The sequence below is a fragment of the Penicillium verhagenii genome (genome assembly GCF_028828195.1).
Source record: "Penicillium verhagenii strain IBT 33310 chromosome Unknown utg000007l_segment0_segment0, whole genome shotgun sequence".
NCBI classification, from domain to species: Eukaryota; Fungi; Ascomycota; class Eurotiomycetes; order Eurotiales; family Aspergillaceae; genus Penicillium; species Penicillium verhagenii.
The window spans coordinates 1,340,080-1,359,753 of NW_026643171.1; the positions used below are offsets into that span (position 1 = coordinate 1,340,080).

General features: G+C 47.9%; 8 protein-coding genes across 8 annotated transcripts; 3 read left to right on the forward strand and 5 right to left on the reverse strand.

The window, feature by feature from the left end:
* Window positions 1-1,294: 1,294 nt before the first annotated feature.
* Window positions 1,295-2,449, reverse strand: N7466_007181 (uncharacterized protein; the record flags this gene model as incomplete). The annotated part of the gene is made up of 1 exon (XM_057166570.1): window positions 1,295-2,449. One exon carries the CDS (start codon window positions 2,447-2,449, stop codon window positions 1,295-1,297), a length of 1,155 nt encoding a protein of 384 aa, XP_057019611.1.
* A 553-nt stretch (window positions 2,450-3,002) lies between these two features.
* Window positions 3,003-4,833, forward strand: N7466_007182 (multicopper oxidase-domain-containing protein; the record flags this gene model as incomplete). Its single annotated transcript, XM_057166571.1, has 3 exons — window positions 3,003-4,295; window positions 4,349-4,419; window positions 4,476-4,833. 3 exons carry the CDS (start codon window positions 3,003-3,005, stop codon window positions 4,831-4,833), a joined length of 1,722 nt encoding a protein of 573 aa, XP_057019612.1.
* Window positions 4,834-5,299: 466 nt separating this feature from the next.
* Window positions 5,300-5,809, reverse strand: N7466_007183 (uncharacterized protein; the record flags this gene model as incomplete). Its single annotated transcript, XM_057166572.1, has 3 exons — window positions 5,300-5,461; window positions 5,517-5,744; window positions 5,777-5,809. The coding sequence occupies 3 exons, from the start codon at window positions 5,807-5,809 to the stop codon at window positions 5,300-5,302; spliced, it is 423 nt and encodes a 140-aa protein (XP_057019613.1).
* Window positions 5,810-6,404: 595 nt separating this feature from the next.
* On the forward strand, window positions 6,405-7,349 carry N7466_007184 (dienelactone hydrolase family protein; the record flags this gene model as incomplete). The annotated part of the gene is made up of 4 exons (XM_057166573.1): window positions 6,405-6,522; window positions 6,583-6,751; window positions 6,806-6,953; window positions 7,017-7,349. The coding sequence occupies 4 exons, from the start codon at window positions 6,405-6,407 to the stop codon at window positions 7,347-7,349; spliced, it is 768 nt and encodes a 255-aa protein (XP_057019614.1).
* Window positions 7,350-8,389: 1,040 nt separating this feature from the next.
* N7466_007185 (FAD binding domain protein) lies at window positions 8,390-9,763 on the reverse strand (the record flags this gene model as incomplete). The annotated part of the gene is made up of 3 exons (XM_057166574.1): window positions 8,390-8,963; window positions 9,020-9,681; window positions 9,737-9,763. 3 exons carry the CDS (start codon window positions 9,761-9,763, stop codon window positions 8,390-8,392), a joined length of 1,263 nt encoding a protein of 420 aa, XP_057019615.1.
* Window positions 9,764-10,338: 575 nt separating this feature from the next.
* N7466_007186 (Zn(II)2Cys6 transcription factor domain-containing protein) lies at window positions 10,339-11,748 on the reverse strand (the record flags this gene model as incomplete). Its single annotated transcript, XM_057166575.1, has 1 exon — window positions 10,339-11,748. The coding sequence occupies one exon, from the start codon at window positions 11,746-11,748 to the stop codon at window positions 10,339-10,341; it is 1,410 nt and encodes a 469-aa protein (XP_057019616.1).
* Window positions 11,749-14,273: 2,525 nt separating this feature from the next.
* On the reverse strand, window positions 14,274-15,958 carry N7466_007187 (MFS transporter; the record flags this gene model as incomplete). Its single annotated transcript, XM_057166576.1, has 4 exons — window positions 14,274-14,525; window positions 14,589-15,245; window positions 15,330-15,708; window positions 15,771-15,958. 4 exons carry the CDS (start codon window positions 15,956-15,958, stop codon window positions 14,274-14,276), a joined length of 1,476 nt encoding a protein of 491 aa, XP_057019617.1.
* A 411-nt stretch (window positions 15,959-16,369) lies between these two features.
* On the forward strand, window positions 16,370-18,691 carry N7466_007188 (transcription factor; the record flags this gene model as incomplete). Its single annotated transcript, XM_057166577.1, has 4 exons — window positions 16,370-16,518; window positions 16,574-17,184; window positions 17,240-17,271; window positions 17,321-18,691. 4 exons carry the CDS (start codon window positions 16,370-16,372, stop codon window positions 18,689-18,691), a joined length of 2,163 nt encoding a protein of 720 aa, XP_057019618.1.
* Between the last annotated feature and the right edge of the window lie 983 nt (window positions 18,692-19,674).

Genomic DNA, 19,674 nt, shown 5'->3' on the forward strand with positions numbered 1-19,674 from the left:
GCCGATCTCGGGCGAGAGGATTGAGTTGTACGGGAATAAGTGCACAGGATCCCTTTGTGTTCTAGAAAGTGCTCGGGGGCGAGAAAATCTGTTGAAAGTAGACGTCGAAAATAGTCTTCTGTCGTGTTTTTCCTTTTTCAACATCATTGTTTTTGTATCTCGAAATCGATAATTGGAAATCGCTCGTCAAACGCTTAGATACGCACAGATAGATTTCCGTACTGGGTTATCTGATGGACGATCGGCTAAATAACCTTTGATTGCCCACAGTGCATTTTGCACTGCCGCCAGGGTCCGCTTCCTGCAACCGGAATGGTTCCCATGGTCGCCGAAGGTCAATTTCTTAACCAAATTCTGATTATCTGATCCGTCTTATCTGATCCCAGTCAGATCCATGATTTGGTGAGTCAATCGAGTCGCTTTGAAATGTTCAAAGGTTTCCTCCTTGATGCAATAGTCCAACCTTTCGATTTCGGTTGTATCAACTGCTTAAATATATATGCAAATTCAATGAGCTTTTGTTCGGTGGAGTATGGGTGGCTAAAGAAGCTAAGTCCGTGTCTGGAACATGGCTATCAAGCCATGCGGCGGCAGGACCAGATACGCAGCGTGATCCGGAATTTACGGCATTATGGGCCCCTCCCAACCAAGGTTCACGCATTCATTGAGAGTGACCGGTGTACCGGATGGGCTGAAACCCATTAGAACAGTAATTATCGGATACCCAGCTGTGGCTTGCGACGGCTCCGTGTTTGACAGCTGGAATCCATTGTCTGAGTTGTTGAGCAGATTTTCCCCCTAGATTGGAGTTTTCTGGTGAATGTTGTCACACGTCGACACTGCAGATGTCACACGTTGGCGGTCTTTGTTCTGTCTTTGTTCCACGACTTGATCTGCAGGCAGTAGATTGCGAGTTGCAGGTTGGCAGTCTCCGGATTGACATTTCCGAACGGAGCCTAGCCTTGATTCAACCTTAAGGCACTTAAGGTTGTTTCCTCCTTGTTTCCTTTCTTCTCTTTCTTCCCTGTCTTTATTTTTCTCTTGAGTTAGGACCCTAGTACAATACATTTTACCTTTGCTTGCCACGTCACAAATGTGTAGTGGAGATTTGGAAGCGAGTCGACTATTCTTCTACCACTGAATTATTTGCCAAGGTCAATACGGAAGTAGGGAATGACTTGTCAACGTAACTAGGAAATTTTTAGGGTAATTTCGTGATTTCGTGATTTAGAATCTGAGAGTTGTATAATGGAAGCTCAAACACAGCAAGATTATCTGTCAAAATTCCCGATATTCAGCTTCGACGAAGAGATAGGTGCTTCAAAGGCAATTGCCAGAGGTAATCAACCCAAGATGTGGTTTGCGGGCTAAATGTGATAGACGGCTGTACCTTTTCTCGAGGCTTGCTCTCATCCGCCCCGAAGCCGGTGGTATCTACGGCAACAATTTTCCCACCCTCCGTCACTGTGCCATTGACGGGGAAAAGGAGCGCGCCCCCAGTAGCAACATACAGAGTCTTGGTATCGCCCGGGAGCGTGCCGAATCCCGGCGCAACAGATCCAGCGATCGTCATTTCAGTCGGTCCACCGGCAACGAAAGTCGCATTTCCATCTGGAGTGATCGCAACAAGTCGATTATCTGCATTGGTCGCACCCCAGATCGTATCACTGTCGCCAGGGCCAAGGCAAATTGAATCCAGATAAATGGTCTGCAGCCTCTTGACCAACTCAATCTTCGACCCGGGAACAGCATATCCATCTTTGGTGATAGCGACCCGGTACACGGATGCCAAATAGCTGTTTGTCCAGTACAGATACCCGTTGTGGATCTGCATATTGTTGATTCCGAAGGGTGTCACCGTCCATGAGGGATGGCCCATCGAGGCTTCGTCTTTGATCGCGACCTCGTATTTGCCCGTTATAGTATCGACCTTGTACACCAAGCCAAGAAACGAGTCGCTGACTAGCAAAGTCGATGGTGAGTCAGGTAGTGATTGAATGCCAGTCATGAGCCCGGCGTCTGGCATCGGTACAGCATACCGGATGGATGCTTTCTCTCCCTTGGCCTGGGGACGAAGATCAATTTCATAAACGCCAAACGTGCCGAATATTCCAACGCCAATACTGCTCTGGTTGCCGCCGAGGAAGACTAGAACACCAGGCTCAGCCTCCGTGATGGATGTCGCGACATTGATCTCGTCGAACGTGTGAACTAGGGATGCGGTGGGCGTGTCTGTATTTGCGCCGGAGACGCTGTATATCGAGGCATCTGGCCAGACTGTTGTGACGTAGATATCTCCGTTCGGTCGCACGTAAAGGCTATTGAGATATGTTGGGGCCGGGAATTGATGAATAAGCTTAACGGGCAGCGGAAGCTTGACGGCTTGCGAAGGTGTGGTTATTGCGGAGAGCAGGGCCGCCGCGTGGAGCCACGAGCTGGCGGGCCGCATTTTGAGTTGTTGTGATTTCCTTGATAGGAGAGTCTAATGCAAGGGTTCAAATAATCTCCTCACCACTATGCTGTAAACCAAATTCCAAAGTTATCTTGGGTCTTTGATCTTCTTTTGTTTTCTAGCGGTTTATCCATTCTGACAGGGTCGCGACTCGCGAGTTCGGCTGCATATCGCCGAATTTCCTAAAAGGGCGTCTCCGAACTTTTGAAGGCTGACTTCGAACAACCCTCCGATCCAGCAATGCCGGGAAACCTGCAGGCATGGTGCTTTCATTTCCAAGGTTCCATTTCCCTAATCAAATTATCCGATCTGACTTGGCTGCTAGATACAATTTTTTACGACGGTCATACTTAAACATATTCTCGCAACCCTCAGTACACATGTGCATGCGACGCCCCGGTGACCCGCAAGACATCATATTATTTTGGCACATTCACGCGCAGGGTTAGCAAATCAAAGCACATGCTTCCACAGGATTTGAAGTGCTAGCAAATCCGAGAGTCAAAATATGAATACCCGGTCATTCTTTCTACTTGCTTTCGCAGCATGCATGTCAAGCACAGGGGCCAACTCTGTCGACTTCACACCTCGAACGAATTGCCAAACACAACTTTGCGAAAATACACCGACAACACGGGGATGCTGGGGCGCCTATGATCTCGAGACAAACTATTACAAGACGGCGCCCGACACTGGAAAGACAGTTGAAGTCTGGTTATCTGTACAAGAGGGCATTTGCAATCAAAATGGATACGAACGCCCTTGTATGACTTTCAACGGTACGATGCCAGGGCCAGCGATTATCGCAGACTGGGGCGATAAACTGAAAATTCATGTCACAAATAATCTGGCGTCAAACGGCACATCAGTTCACTGGCACGGTGTTCATCTGCGAAACAGCAATCAATGGGACGGGGTACCTGGTGTCACTCAATGTCCGATCGCACCGGGGGAAAGCCTGACTTATGAATTCAAAGTCACGCAATATGGAAGCAGCTGGTATCATAGTCATTTTTCGCTCCAATCATCTGAAGGCCTCTTTGGTCCCCTCATCTTCAACGGGCCTGCAAGTGCGAACTACGATGAAGATCTTGGTGCGCTTTTCCTCCAGGACTGGGCGCATAGCCCGACGTTTGTGGAGTGGGAGGCCAAGCAGAAATTTGGCATCACATCTTCGCAGAGTACGACTCTCATCAACGGCACCAATACATTCAACTGTACAGCGGAGCCACATGAGAACTGTGTTGGGGGTGGAAAGAAATTCGAGATGCGATTTGAGCAAGGGAAAAAATACCGTATCCGCTTGGTCAATGTCGCTATCGATAGCCAGTTCCAGTTCAGCATCGATGGTCACAGCTTGACTGTCATCTCCAATGACTTTGTCCCAATCAAACCATACCTTGCGGACAGTATCATTGTGAACGTGGGTCAGAGGTACGATATCATTGTTGAGGCGAACGCTCCTCCGGGCGACTACTGGCTCCGCGGAGGATGGGTTCAATCTTGCCAGGGTGTTGCGAATGACCACCCGGAGTCAGCGACAGGAATTGTGCGTTACAATTCCCAGAGCAAGAGGAATCCTACCAGCACTAGTTCTCTCTCTGTTCCGGTATCCTGCCTTGACGAACCTCAGGCAAACCTGGTGCCGTACCTCGAACTTGATGTTGGCAGTATAACCGACACGACCGTGGAGGATATCAACGTTCGTTTGACAAATGCTGCTATGTTCCAATGGACCATCAATAGCAGTAGTCTTGTTCTGGACTGGGCAAGGCCTACCATTCAGCAAATATATGACAAGGAGCGACTCTTCCCCACCCCCTACAATGTTGTCGAAGTTGAGGTAAGTTAGTCTGCTGGTTGCGTTAAAGTGGATATTAATAATTTCCAACACAGAAAAAAGATGAGGACAGGGAAGAATGGGCAGTGCTGGTGATCGAAAACAAAGCTGCTGCATTCTTCGGCGGGTCAGTCAACCCTCCATACTAAACATGAGCATTGAAAACTTATACTTTTTTGCTAGACTCGCTCATCCAATCCACTTCCATGGCCACGACTTTTGGATTCTTGCTCAGGAGAGTCATCCCTGGGATGGAAGCTCTGCTTCGTTCCAAACAAAGAACCCAGTTCGTCGAGATACTGCAGTGCTGCCAGCGCACGGCTACCTTGCACTCGCATTTCAACTCGATAACCCGGGCGCGTGGCTTGTTCACTGCCATATCGCTTGGCATTCGAGCATGGGTCTTGCGCTCGAGTTCGTGGAAAGTGAAAATTCTATTTCGACTAGTATGGGCGACTGGAAAAGCTTGGACAGTACTTGCAATTCATGGTCCGCTTGGTCAAGAGGGGCCCCGTATGAACAAGATGATTCGGGTATTTAAGGTTATAGGGTAGTTAGCCCGTCCTCCCCACCAAGCTTGTAGATCTTCCTGTTATAACCCGGTAATAAACCGGTAATTTGTTAGTATATTCAATGTTAAAGCCACCTGGGCAGATTGCACATTTCTTTAGGTGAGAAATTCTTGTACATATGATGATATGATGATTTAACCTGCATTGGCGGTACGTGCGTATATAATCTCAAAATTGAGAGAAATCTGACCTCCACCTGGGCACCACTATATTGCACTTGTTGTAAGAGGAAATTTCCTCACTTAATTCGTGTTACACTTTTTCATATTTGCATTTACGATTTTACATAATCATCGGCATTCGATTTTGCAGGTATCAATTCGCACAAGGCGATACGGTGGGCATAAGAGTTACAATTGAAAACATTTGAAAGAGTGCAGTCAATTTTCCTTATATGATTAAGCATCTACTATTTACAGACATAGTGCATAATAATTAGGGCAATGGTACGCTCCAACATTCGACCTGTCCGACAGTCCTCTCCTCGTTGACAGATGGTTGCCCAAGAATGTAAAGGTTCTGTAGCTCCGCATACTTGCCGCTGACTTGAATAATCAAACGAGTGTTTTGGGTGGCTGTAGAGCCGATTCCCACTTCCTGTGAAATTGTGAGACGTGAATTTCTAAAACCCTTGAGCATGAACGAGACTTACCTCAATGTAGAACGGAGACCCGTCATCTGCATGCCCATATGCGTAGATGTACGGAATCTGGGTGGTGGTTCCATTGTTTGTGACGACCACCGGAGCCGCTACTCCTCCGTCAATGGTGGCGTTGAAGCCTGGGCCGTAAATAGTGCCACCGGTGATGGGTTCGACGATTCTTTTCCCCCTTCCAGCAAAGGGATTGGAACGAGGGCTTTTCCCAGGTTCACAGTTGCACTGAACAGATATGCGGATGTGAGTGGGCCGACACCGGCTCCCGGAACCGAGGTTGAAACAGTCATATTGGTTTGGTTTCTTTGTATAGAGCTTGGCAGTGTCAGATGATTGACAGACAGCTCCATTTTATTGATATATGTATTTCGCATTTACGGAGTCGACTATTCCAATTGGGCTGTTAATATCCGCCCGATTGCTACTTTCGGAGATAGTCGGATCTATCAGGGGCGGAAGCAGGCCGGGAAAGTGGAGCCTTTTTCGGAGGCTCCGATGATCCTCCGCGGCTTCCCGCATTAGGAAATCGAAGTATAAAAGACTCCGAATATATTCTGTAGGCTCAACTGATTTGTGCTCAGCATTATAGTGTAGTCGGTGAAAAAATCAAGCTTAATCAGAAATATACGTCGCTGGAGAAAGGTGGAGTGCGCCACATCTAGTCGGTTCCGTCATCTTCTCTCATACGGTACACCCATGCCTCCTCCATTTCGCCTACTCCAACGTTCTCCGGCACCATCTTTGGCCTTCACTCCAAGGAGCGCTGCCGCTTTCTCATCTTTGAGACCTTTAAGTTCGGCATCTCGACCATTGGGCTCCTCAACATTTCTCAACTCTCCTTCCAAGTGCACCGGACCAACTTCCCGCCATTTACAAATCGTGTCAATGTCAACTATGGAAGCTACCCACGGCCACAGCAAGGCCTGCTGCAACATTCCGCCTGTTGTATCCTCTGAATACGTGGCCAAGGGCTCGTACAACCAGCTCGGAGGATTAAACACTTGTCGGCCTCCCTTTACATTCAGTCCTGTGTTATTTATTAGCTAACTTCATTCGAATACAGACGCAACAGGATCCGAGAACGCCACCAAGGGGATTGTGATCATTTCCGACATCTTCGGGTATTCCGATCAGGCCCTTCAGGGTGCCGACATTCTCGCGACCAGTCATCGTCACCAGTACAAGGCTTTCATTCCAGATTGGTTTGAAGGCACCCCCTGCCCCTCAGAGTGGTGAGATAGCACACACCCCGTCTCAGAAATCACTGACTGACGGATCCAAACAAGGTTCCCACCCGATACCGAGCAGAAGCAAAAGGATCTGGGTGAATGGTTTGGTAACCACATGCCGCAAGGCCCTGCCGCTGCTTTGCCCAAGTATGTTGCGGCCCTCAAGGCTGCAAACCCATCCATCACATCGTGGGCTCTTGTCGGCGTAAGTTTTTCTCCAACGATAACTCGTTCCAATTTCATTTTAATTAATGTTTCTATCGAACAGTTCTGCTGGGGTGGTAAAGTTGCCGAGATCATCACCTCCGGCGAAGAAAACCCGTTCACGATTGCTGCCGCCTGCCACCCTGCTATGATCGACCCCTCGGGGGCGGAAAATATCTCCATTCCATATATACTCCTGGCAGCAGGCGAGGACCCCGCTGAAGATGTCAAGAAGTTTGAGAGTCAGTTGAAGGTGCCACACCATGTGGAGACCTTTGCGGATCAGGTACATGGTTGGATGGCGGCTCGGGCTGATCTGTCTGACTCTCATATTCGTGACGAGTATGCCCGTGGATACAAGACGGTTTTGGATTTCTTTGAGAAGCACTGGGTATGAGTGGTATTCATTTTCGCAATTTTCCTTCCGGTCTTTCACATAGAGGAAGGACAGCTAGACGATTCCAATTCACTCCACTCTACCGGGCGGAATTTTGACACAATCCGGACAAACAAAAACATCCCTAATATCAGCCAAGTATTGTCCCAATCAACATATCCTCCAGGAATTGGGGTGTAGAGATATAATTACTCTTGTCGATAAGTATACTATCCAGCCAGCGTATTTGGTCTTCATCGGACTTTGTTCTTCCTCGGATTTGCATAAAGAGAAAATATCACTCGACATGAGATAGAGAGCATTTACTGTCGGTGCACCCGTTATGGAGAAGCAGATTCTTCGGTCGACCTCTTTTGACAGTTTCAGGCCGCTCAGGGTCTTAAGCCATGTGAAACCCTCGCTTCGCTCGGTGGCTTCAATGTTGCTAGTGGATACATGATCATGCACAGCAAGAATCCAAAAATAAATGGTTATCATCCTGTTTCCTCCCCATTTCCTTAGTCTATCGAAACATTTGAATACGTTTCAATCTATAATAAAAACAAAAAACATACAACAGTCAGGATTCGCATGTGGTCACCCACCATACTACTAACTGACCGGCGTATGGCTTAAGTACGGCTGAGCGGACGGGAAGCCCTGTTCTCCACACCCTATGGTCGTATGTACTGGTAATGGATATAGAAAGAATCATATCAATACATTATGCCTAAAAAAGATCCCCATCAAAAGATTGAAAGTACTAGTGCACTACCTACCCATAATCATTGTCCCTATCTAAAATATAGCCCCACCCCATCAAATATCAATTGTAGGCTAAATACTATGGACCGTTGTCGTAGTTGTCGAGCCTGCACATCTTTTACATGTGCAGTAGACTTATAAATCCTTGGAAGCTTACATAGATGGTCAACAACTCCCTTCCTAATGAGTCTAACCCAGAGAAAGGGGGTTTTTCATAGAATTTTAACGTTTAAGCTGTAGTAATGATTGAGAGTACTCCGATAAAAGCTCCGGTTTCTCTATGAAGGAGTTTCCAGTTAAAATAATTTATACTGTGCGAGTATCATCAGATAGGCGATCGCAATCTTGAACACCTCCCACATGAGCCCAAGTCCAGTCAGCCCAATCATACGATTGAGCAAGATGAATCTTTTAGAGTAGAATCTTGCCTCACGATCTCTCTGTTCCAGTGTGATCTCACCATGCCATACTCGATTCAATTGGAGACAGTGTCGCGCTGCCTGCTCAGAAGCCATCCCTAGATGCGATCGAAAACCGGTATACGCATCGCCGACAAGTACCAGTCGCCCGTCATAGAAGCTCGCAGCAGCCGCCTCCGCCTCTCCGACTTTCGTGACGAACGGTCGAGGTGTCTTCGTTACAATCTCAGCAAGGGGTGCAGTCATCTGGGAAACATATCGAGCGATCTGTTCAGACCAAATTTCCGGCTTGATCTTCCCATGTGGGACGGTGTTAGGGTGAAGCTTCCCGTCAACATCTGTGAAAATGGCATCCATTTCTGCAGAGTTCTCGGGAACAACAAAGTACCAGACCCAGTTCACCAGTCTTTTTCCAGGCTCGACGTTGCCGGCTTCGGTTGGAATGAGATAGCTGTCCGAGATGAGCCGAGAAAATGGAAAATGCGCTTCCGCAAGGGATGAACTTACCTGATAAAATATGTGCCCTTCAAAAAAGTAAAATTGAGTCGATTTGAGAAATACTCCACCGTCTCCTTTGACAATAGTCGCTCAGGGACTGTGCCACGCCATCCAATATACCCGGCATAGTCTTTTCGTGTCGGAACTTGCATGATCTTCCGAATAGTGGAGTGAACTCCGTCTGCAGCAATCACTATGCTTGCACTGACAGTGCCATGAGCTCCAGTCACGGAGTCGACGTAGTTCACGGTCATGATGTCTTTCTCTGAGTTATAGCTTACTCCTGTCGCCTTCCTGCCGGCGTGATATTCAACGACACCATCCGTAGGTCTTGGGGCTGGTGGCTGAGGAACAGTTTCAGATGCCATCCCATCGAAGTTAGCTCGAAGAATCAAGTAAAGGCATCCCCAGTTGCTCATGTTGTGTTTCCAGGTCACACTGCCAACGCGAGGCCGCAGGCGCCATGCAGCGCTCATATAGCGCGCGGGGATTGCTGCTGGTCTACCGGTCGCGTCGTACTGTTGAAGTAGTTTAACAACAGTAGGACCGATTGAGACTCCCGACTCATGGCTATGACGGTCACTCGAAGGGTCTTGCTCCAGTACAATGACGTTGGCACCCTGACGTTTTAATTGAAGGCCCTGGAGCAGGCCAGCAACGGACCCCCCGATCTGAGATAAGTTAGAACAACATAAGATGCTTCAATGTGTTTAGAAAAGCACATACGATGATGGCAGACTGAGGAACTGGCATGATGCGTGATGAACTCTAGTTACTTCTTTCTTCCCACAACAAGTCCCTATGATTGTCTAATGTATTGTCATGCATTTTAAATCCGCATCCCTTTCCACTGTTCAACTCTTTCAATTCCCCGATCGAAATTTTGAGCTGACAACATTTGCAGATTTCCACGGATGCCGATGTCAAGACAGCTAGAGCGTCCAGGTAGCTCCGAATGCTAGCCGTATGTTCCCAATTAGGCACCGAGGGCCGAAGGTAAACTACCAGAAAGGAAGTCCGAGCAATTGCGGAAATTCGGAACTTCTACATCTTAATTAGAAGCGACAACAAATACGTCGTTGGAAAATCCTTTGCCAAGATACGATGGAATCAAGTCTGAACCTCCCACCAATACCCAGTGCTCAGTCCTGCAATAAGCACAGAGGATCGATAAACTTCTATTGTTCGTATCATTTGAACGTAGCAATGGTCTGAAGGATTCTAGAGTGAGAATTTCAAGGCATAAATCTTAATTGATGGCTATCTATCACACAGGCCGTCACTCCCATATTGGAAAGTTGTCTATTGTGGTTGGTGAAGTCAACCAGCTATCTGCTGGGTACCAGTAGCCCATCTAAGAGGTCATCCACATCTTCCACCTTAGCGCGCAGATCTCTTTCATGCTCTCTTAGCTTCTTCTGTAACCTTCCATTAATCAATGGTGCCAAGACTCCCCCTTCCTCAAAAAGAGGAATGCTTCCTGTCGTCGGCGTATCGGTGTCTTCCTGGGACTTTTCCGCATGCAAAGCGGTCCGGACAGTTGCAGGTAGCCCGAGCGCTGTCTCAGTATGGCTCAGCGAATTAAGGAGCACGGACATGGCTTTCCTGATGCGCATGGCTGGTTCCCACCCAACAGATATCGATTGCAGCTGACCCAGACGCAAACCCTGGTATGCATTCATGTTGTTATCCATCAAACAAGACGATGCGCCCAAATTCTGCGTTGAAAACGCTGCTGGGAGTTGTGACAATTGAGTGTAAAGATATTTGAATATCGTCCGGTAGATGCGCGTTATTAAGATATAGCAGGAGAGCGAAAGGAGTCGCGTCGGCATGTCGGTGTCGGATACATGATCGAAGGTAAGAACGCGGCCGTGATTGATCAGGATAGCGTGAAAGCGCTGGGAAAGATACAATGCGTCGCCTATTGGATAGTTGTCTAGCGTGCTGCCGTACAACTCCGCTAGTTCTTTTTCGTAGCTTGCCAGTTTCCCCAGCAGGCTGGAAAGATCGACCAAAAGACCGGGTGTTTCCTCTTCCAGAATTCCCACATCCATGTCCATATTTGCATAATTGTCTACCCCTGACGACGTGTAGGGGGGAGTAGCAAGCATTTGCTGGACGTCGAGAAATTCGGCGAGGTCTAATTGAAAGCTCGGGTCTCCCTGCATGCCCGTTGTCTTTTTCGAGTCGTACATATCGCACTCCTCCGTGTGACTGAGTCCGTGCACAAGTGGGGACGTATTTATATGGGATGGTAGCGCCGGATCAATAAACGTAGTGTATTCGTCGCTCCAGAGGCTGTCTAAAAAGGTATCTGACTCCAGATTCCGGTTTTTGTCGCTTGCTGTTGTTGTTGTTGTTGTTTCTGTGCGACTCTTCTCGACAGATGACGGCTCCGGCGATGATAGGCTTGAAAGTGTGAACGTGTTCATTCCAGGTATGAACTTCGTTGAGGTATGGGTTTCTCTCTGTGGGTCCTGGCGGTGATCCGATCCTCTCCCCGAGCCAGCGGGTTTTCCTGTTTGGCCTCGTCGACTGAAGGTGCAGGATTTAGGCTCCTTGCCCCGGAGGCAACGTTGACAAGGGCCAGAAGGGTCGGAGGAAGAGACGCAACGTAGCTTTTGGGCGCGGCACCTGTCACACGACGATCGCAATGACTTGGTCAGAGCATTATTGTCGCTTGACTTGACGGTACACATGGCGGCGTCGGTAGTAAACGAGGCAAGTTGAATCATTCTTTCGAGGATCTGTAGATCGTATTCCCTTTTAGCATGCACCCAAAGAAGCAGAGAATAAGTAGCAAGATATAAATTGCGGGTCGTCAGTACTCGCCCTGGGGCCAAGACTATGTCAACGTTACTGGGACCAAGTCTGTTGGTTGCGCCGACGGAGGTGATGCGGACGCTAGTCCTAGCGCGCCTGTACGTGCCTTCCTTATGGTTTCTGCACGTTTTCATCCAATCACGAAATCTCAAAATACGGTCCGCGCAGGGGTAACTCGCTTGGAATGACCAAGGCTCGCCCCGGGGGCCAAAACTGATCTTCACCTTCACCCCCAGAACCTTGAGCCAAATCTGACCATTACGAGATCCTCCGGCCTTATGCTACATGTGTTTTACAGTATGTACTGTTGGCATTGCAGATCGGGCCCCATAATGGCACCAGATCTAGGAATTTTCCTCGTCATTTAAGTCTGTAAATATCAGATTCAGAAAGAAGTAGCATGTGTACCATTCAAATGTTTAAAAGCGATTCCCACCAGGGTCCATTGTAGGCCTAGCGCTTGAAATCCACCAAAGCCCGTTATCTGTCCAATAATATTCCTGCTAAATGTCGGGAGATCTCCCAAGATCCGTCCGTCGCTTTTATCCGCCTTTGTCTCACCTACCCCCTCTGGCATGCATATTTCGTATGACCCACTATAAACGGTAAATAATACATCATAGAACCGTGAAATGTATGGTATAGGTGCAAAGTGGCATGTTGGATGTAAGATACGTTATATTAATTACAGCCCGCTAGGCCCAGTCAGGCTAGCCTACCTACTAGATAATGGCCAAATGGGTCATACGAAACCTTACGCATGCCACTTCTGCATACACATTGTGAGGCGCTCCACTGCAGGCCCATCCAACCTTTCAATTTGAATGAACCCTACCCGGCAGGTCCGTCCCGGATCCCTTGAGGCCTATCAACATACATCCGATGTTCAAATGTTGTTTCTTAGGGGTAGAATTGCCCAGTTGTGCCGACTGAGATTCAAACCCATCGCCCGTAGATGTTCAAAAATAAGGCCCGGAACATGCTTGTTGTCAAGTCACCTACAGATATGCCTGTATAGGTTATTCTCTACCCTTGACGTATTCGGTAAGCACTGCGAGCTGCGCCAGCGTAAACACTAAATGCGATAAATTCCAACTCAATTCATGTCTCCCGAGGTCTACAACCACACATGCAGGTTCATTTTGTTCCAATTATCAATTAATTGTCTCTGAATAGCTAATTATAAGATCCCTAGTATCGTGTTTCAGTTAATTAGGTTCGGGGGAAACCAAGACCTGAACCTTGATGTCCTACGTTCTAACATTCAGATTCGCGAGGTGGAAAATTACGTAAATTATAGGTTTGTAGCGCGAAAAATATACAATGTTTTCTTTGTATTGATGTGCTGGTTTGCATGGTCAACTCGTGTCAACTAACAAAATTTGAATTCACTCAACATTGGGATCCCGTAAAAATTTGAATGTTTGAATCGTACTTAACTCAAGTGCTAGATAGTACATACTAGGTATCAATCGTGTTACAAGGTTAAATGCACCAGGAAATAGGTAGACGTTGTTCAATAACCACAAACGTGGAAAGAGCACTTGAGGTATTCATGGAATATCAAGAACATTTGAGAATCCCAACATTCCAATAAAGATTGTAATTTCAATGTTTCAAGGTTTCATATTAGTACCTTTCACATGGGGGTCTCGCTTACCCCGCCGAATAGATAGCCCCACCTCCAATCTGTGCACGGATGCTGGGCAGTTCCCTAACCAAGGTTGAAACTCATAATACTACTAAGCGCTAGGACTAGCGTCCGCAATACGTCCGTCGGTGCAATAAAACGAACTCGCGTGGATATGCTTGCCTTGAAGGTTACATCGTAGCGTGCCAAGGTAAAACTAGTCCTTGATGGGAAAGGCTTGCAAGATGGTTGACTTAATGTAGTTGGAAGCTGTACCGGGGCAGGTCATTGCAACCGACCCCGGGAGTCCGTGACTGCACGTGTTTTCAAACTTGAAGGGTTAAGAGTTAAATGTGCTGTTCGGCTCGTAAAAATGAGATTAGATTTAGAACTGGATGCCTAGTGCCCTGAGAGTGCGAACCACATTTGGAGCTCTCAAATTATTCGTTGAACAATATTTTCTCCTGCAACCAAGAGACTGTCACATAGGGGGAAGATCCGAGACTCGGAAGATACTCACTACTAGATCCTTCAAATGTTATTTTTTTCTTAGAATCCACTTCCTGAACCCATGATTCATACATAGTTTAAGGGAGTGGAGGGACAGAAAGCTCAAGCAAGCCAACATTGAATTCAGCCACCTGCAAGTATTATTGATATGAACAAAAAAGATATCTGTTTAGTTGAACTGCTATATCTATGAGAGGGGATAGGAGAAAACAAAAGTATCTCAGACAAAATTGAAGTCTTGCAGGAATGGTGAGGGGGTTTCTTGGCAGGTAGTCTGAAACCAGGGTCGTTGCCGCCCTAGAGCGCAAGCTTCGTCTTGGCGCGTAGTCGCTCTCCATACTTGTAAAATAAGATGGGGCCTGGAAGGAAGGCTAATGCAAGAAACCCAAGCAATGAGTTTCCCCACCCATAATTCAAGGTCTTATACATACTTGGCCCGGCGAGGGGAAGGAAGGTGCTGGAAATGTAACGCAGCAGATTGTTGGCACCGAGTGCTGATGCGGCAGCCTCTGAGCCAAATACATCAACCAAGTACAGTTGCGCGGGCATCTAAAAACGAGGTGGTCAGTCTTCAAGGTGTGTGCGACAAGAAAGAATAATCAATCCACCTACGATCACAAAATAAGCACCGAATCCCATTAGGAAAGTCCCTATGATGGGTACGATCCAGTGAACCTGGTAGTATGCCGTCCAACCATAAAGGAAAAGACCAAATGCCACAAAAGGACTGAACCACACCATGAAGATGAGGCGGTATTCGGGGCGTGTTTGCTGCACGCCATCAGCTTTCATTCGGGCAGCCAACACCCGAGCATTGAACATGTTGAAGATGAACATGCTGAACGATAGCGCCACACCAAGCCCCAAGTAGGTAAGCCCGGAGATAGCTGTGGAAAATCCATACTGCCCCTCGAAAACACCAGTGAACGTGGTGAATAGCAGGTACATGACGCCAAATACCAACGCCACATAGAGGGAAATGACTAATAAAATTGGCGATCGCAAAAGAAGCATAAGAGGGCGGACGAGAACTTGCAACACAACTTGTCGAGGGGATATAGTGCTGTCTAACTTGGAACGCAGATCCGGGTTGCCGGTCGTGGCGCGCATGCGAGCTGCCTTTCGGTTGAGAATAACCCTGGGATGTGTTTCACGCATAAGCACGACGGATGCAATGCCAAATGCTCCTCCGAGAATGGCGAGAAGCCAAAAGGTCCAACGCCAACCTTTGCCAGCTGCAACAAAGCCCCCTATGACTGGACCAAGAACCTAAATCCATATCTGTTAGTACGGTCTCAACACGAACTCGATAAGGATCAGACGCAGAGGATGAGAAGATAAGCAATGACTTACCGGTCCAGCAAGAGGTCCGAGGCTAAACAAAGCCATAGCCATGGCCCTTTCCTGGATTGTCGTGAGATCTGCAATGCTGCCTCCACCCAGCGCCATGGGGGTACCACCCGCACATCCTGATATGAAACGGAAGACCATGTATTGGGCAGTGGTCTTGCTCAAGGCGTCACCAATGATAAATACAACAAAAATGAACATTGTTCCATGATAGACTGGTACCCTTCCGTAGATCTCACTTAGTGGAGACGTGAACATCGGACCTATGGAGATTCCCAAAACATAAAGTGTAATAGCCAGCGTGCTAACCACGGTCGACGTGATGTGGAGGTCGGCAGCAATCTGTGCCACCCCGGGCGCACACATTGTAGGAGCCATGTTCCTATACCCATAACACTGATTAGCTTTTTTCTATGCGTATTAATGAAAGGATTCAACACGTACGTGATCAATGCCAATATCGATATGATCGCAATATTTGCCCATTTAGTCCGTGTTGACCAATTACGGGGGTTCTCAGGGTCATCATCGCCATCCCAATCAACAAGATTAGGATCAAACACCTTTTCGGAGGGGGTGGCTGACTCTAACTTGCCCGGAGTGGTGCTTGAAGAACTCGATGAGGAAGACATTGTGACTTCACTGCGAATACGATGATGAAGGAGAAGATAGAATATCCTAGCCAACCATTTTCGTGGCATTTTAAGTAAATATCGGTACCAGCAGACAGTCTGTGTAATTTGGCTACACCGGTAGTTCATTGATTAGTGAGCACACCGTCCTCCGGTCTCCGTCCGACAAGCTGTCCCACGCATCCTCCGATCCTCCGCGGAGTGGATCGCCAGTAGATCTCTGTTGGCACCCGCTGTGGGTCGGGCGGGTGGGGCCGTCGGAGGAGGATCGGAGGAATACATAGGCGTGGGGGCCACGGGTGCTGAGTCAGAACCCCGCTGATCCTCCAGACCCTGAAGCCTTCCGGGGTGCTTTGTTCCTCCTGTAGTTCATCCGCTTTCTCGCCCTGTGTCACCTCTGAAAGTCCCAAAATGGATTTGGAGAGTCTTGGCCAGGAGATCGAGACGTTGTCACAACCCTCACAGACATCCCAACCGTCGCAGCTTTCACATCCTCGGCCGAAGCTCAGTCGACCAAGAGACAAGCCACAGCTTTCGTGCAACGCCTGCCGACGTCGCAAGTATGAACCAGTTTATTACGCATGATTTTCTCTCTACATGCTCACGTTCTTTCAGATCCCGATGTGACCGTCAACAGCCATGCTCCTCTTGCGCCGCCCGTGGCCAGATATGTACTTACGTGGATAACTCAGGGCCCATGGGGTCCTCAAAGGTGTCTCCCGGGGCAGCCCCTGGTGTTCATGACCGTTTAGCTCAGCTGGAGCGCCTGGTTGTGTCGCTGATGGCCGACTCGGCGAACAAGGTGCAAGAACGTATTACGCCAGGCTCAGAGGTTTCGGCTTCGTCGAGAATACAACATCCACTACCCAATGACCCAATTGTCGACGCTGTTGATGGTCGCTCCGAGTGTGGTGGAATGCAAATTAGCGAGTCTGAATTTCACTATGTTGGAAATAACCATTGGGCTACTATCCTCGATGGAATCGCAGATCTCAAGGACCATCTCGATCGTGATGAGCAGTTCCGCCTCGCAAATACCCCATCAGATATTGATATTGATGAGCATGGAAATGGTTTGGCTCGCCCTCGATCTGGATATGCACTTCTACTGTATGGTGGGCGACGTCTAGGTTCAAAGGAAGAGATTCTTGCGGCGTTGCCTCCGAGATCTGCTGTCGATCGATATGTTTCTCGGTATTTTAACTACCTGGATTTGGTTTCCTCATGTATGATTTACATCCCTTGACTGGATCTTGTTGGCAACTACTGATCCTGGTCTAGCTGCGGTGCACGGTCCAAGTTTTCTACGTGAAGTAAGTTCATCAAACTTCTCTCTAAACATTTGATTAACTGGACTACTAGTACGAGGCATTTTGGAAGAATCAATCTAGCGCACCTGTTATGTGGATTGGGCTTCTCTTCAGCATGATTTGTCTTGCATGCCTTACCTCTGATGTTCTATCAGAACCGAATGCTGAAGATCTATCACTCCAAGTCGACCTTTATCGCGAGAAAATCGTGCAATGTCTGACGCTGGGGGAATATACAAGGTCAGGGCCATATGTGTTGGAGACAGTCATAAATTACACATATGCCGAGTTCTGCATTCGAACAGATGCTGATAAGGACATCTGGTATTTACTGGCTCTGGAGGTCAATTTGGCAATGCGAATGGGCTACCATCGCGACCCAAGCAACTTCCCGGGGATCTCACCCTTCCAAGGAGAAATGCGTCGTCGGCTTTGGGCAACAGTTCTAATGGGGGATATCCTCATCTCCAATCAAATGGGCATGCCGCGGATGATCTGCGACGGCAAATGGGATACCTCAGAGCCGCGAAACTTGAATGACACCGATTTTGACGAACAGTCGACCGAGTTGCCTATCTCACGCCCTCTCACAGAATATACAAACACCCTTGGAATCATCGCACGAAGGCGTATTGTCGCGGCACTTGGATCCGTGATAGATCTGACTGATGCGGTCAAACCATGCACCTATGCTGAGGTGATGAATATCGATTCCATGATCCAGGAGGCAGCAGCCAGCATACCTCCACCACTGAAGCTCAAATCCATGGCAACGAGTATGACTGACCCTCCACAGATCATTATGGCCCGTTTATTCCTATATCACATGATCTACAAAGCACAGGTCGTCCTTCACAAGCGGTTCTTCTACCCCAGGTCGGACAGTTTAGATGATCAAGCGACCTCTTACTCGCGAAAGGTTTGTTTAGAAGCTTCTCTTGGCACTCTTGAGATCCAACATATTCTTGACGAGGAAACTTGTCCTGGGGGTCAGCTTTATACCATGCGATTCCGGGTCACGTCCATCATGAATCATCAGTTTCTTCTCGCCACAATGATTCTGTGCTATATGCTTCACCGAGGACAGACGCTGGAGCGTGAACAGGACATCCGTGCGGCGCTTCAGCGATGCAGAGCAATTTGGATGAGAAGAAGCGAAGGTTCCAAAGAAGCCAAGAAAGCGGCCGAGACCGTCAGCTTCGTTCTGGCTCGGGCAGATGACGGGAGAAGTCATAATGTTGCATTAACACAAGCCATTACGCACTCTGGTGGACACTTCCTGCCAAACAATGTCCCATTTGACAGTCAAGAACCTCCAGGCTCTATTCCAGATGGAACTACAGTATCATCTGACTACATGAGTCTATTTGATCGTAAGAGTCTCTCCCTGCTACGCTTTCTCCATGTCATCATTATGTTCTAATCATACTCCAGCCGACTACTTTGTCATGAGTGGCCCTCTTGGCAACTTCACACCCCCGGGGCAGTCGAGCCAGAGCTTCCCGCCGGGTCAGAACTTTGCAATGAATCTTAATGGCATGGAAAGGCGGCCTGATGAATGGATGCCAATGTCTTGGTCTGGAACATAGCAAGCTTCCAAAATAAAAATAGGGGTTTAATCTAAACACGGGTCATGCTAACACGGCACGGGTCACACAATGCACTAAGCCTAATTAGGACGGACTGAGGCCTCAATATGCCGGCATCCGCTGTGTTATGCCTGAGGCAGAACATAATTCAGACCACGTTCTAATGATTTCACCGCCTCTTTGTTGCCGTGCTGCCTGAATTCCTTCATTATGTACTACTACTACTAGTAAGGATATATACATTCAAAAATCACATGACCGTTTTTCTGCCTAAATGGGGCCAGCAGAAAAAGGAGTCTGTTCCGGCTTAGCGCATCATGTGACCCGTGTTTGCATGAGAGTGACCCGTGTTTCCTTTTCATTAAAATAATGGACATGTCCTTAGTACAAGAAACCAGGCAGAAATTCTAGCCATATAATTCCTTCTCAAGTCTATTCTCAAGTCCATTCTGGTTTATACACTAAAACCTACACTTTACATACACCTTTTTTTCAATCATCGCATACGGTAGTCTTCTTGTGTTCCAAGGTTTGATTCTAACTGATAGAATGCGCCGAATAAGTTGATGTCCAAAAGATGATTCCGACTTCGAGCCTTGGCCCCTTGGTTTGTTTTTGGCGCTAGTCCATTTTGATCCATACCGGAGAACCAGGATGTTCGTTTTGGTTTTGTCAGTCAGCACTCAGAAGTCTCTCGTCAAGGTCCAGTTTCAAGCCAGCATGTTCTGCGCCGGCTGACTGCAGGGTGTCAAGAGAAAAACGCCCCGATCTCTCCACTGGAACAATCTTGGCTCTGACATTTTCCCTTTTCGGCCAT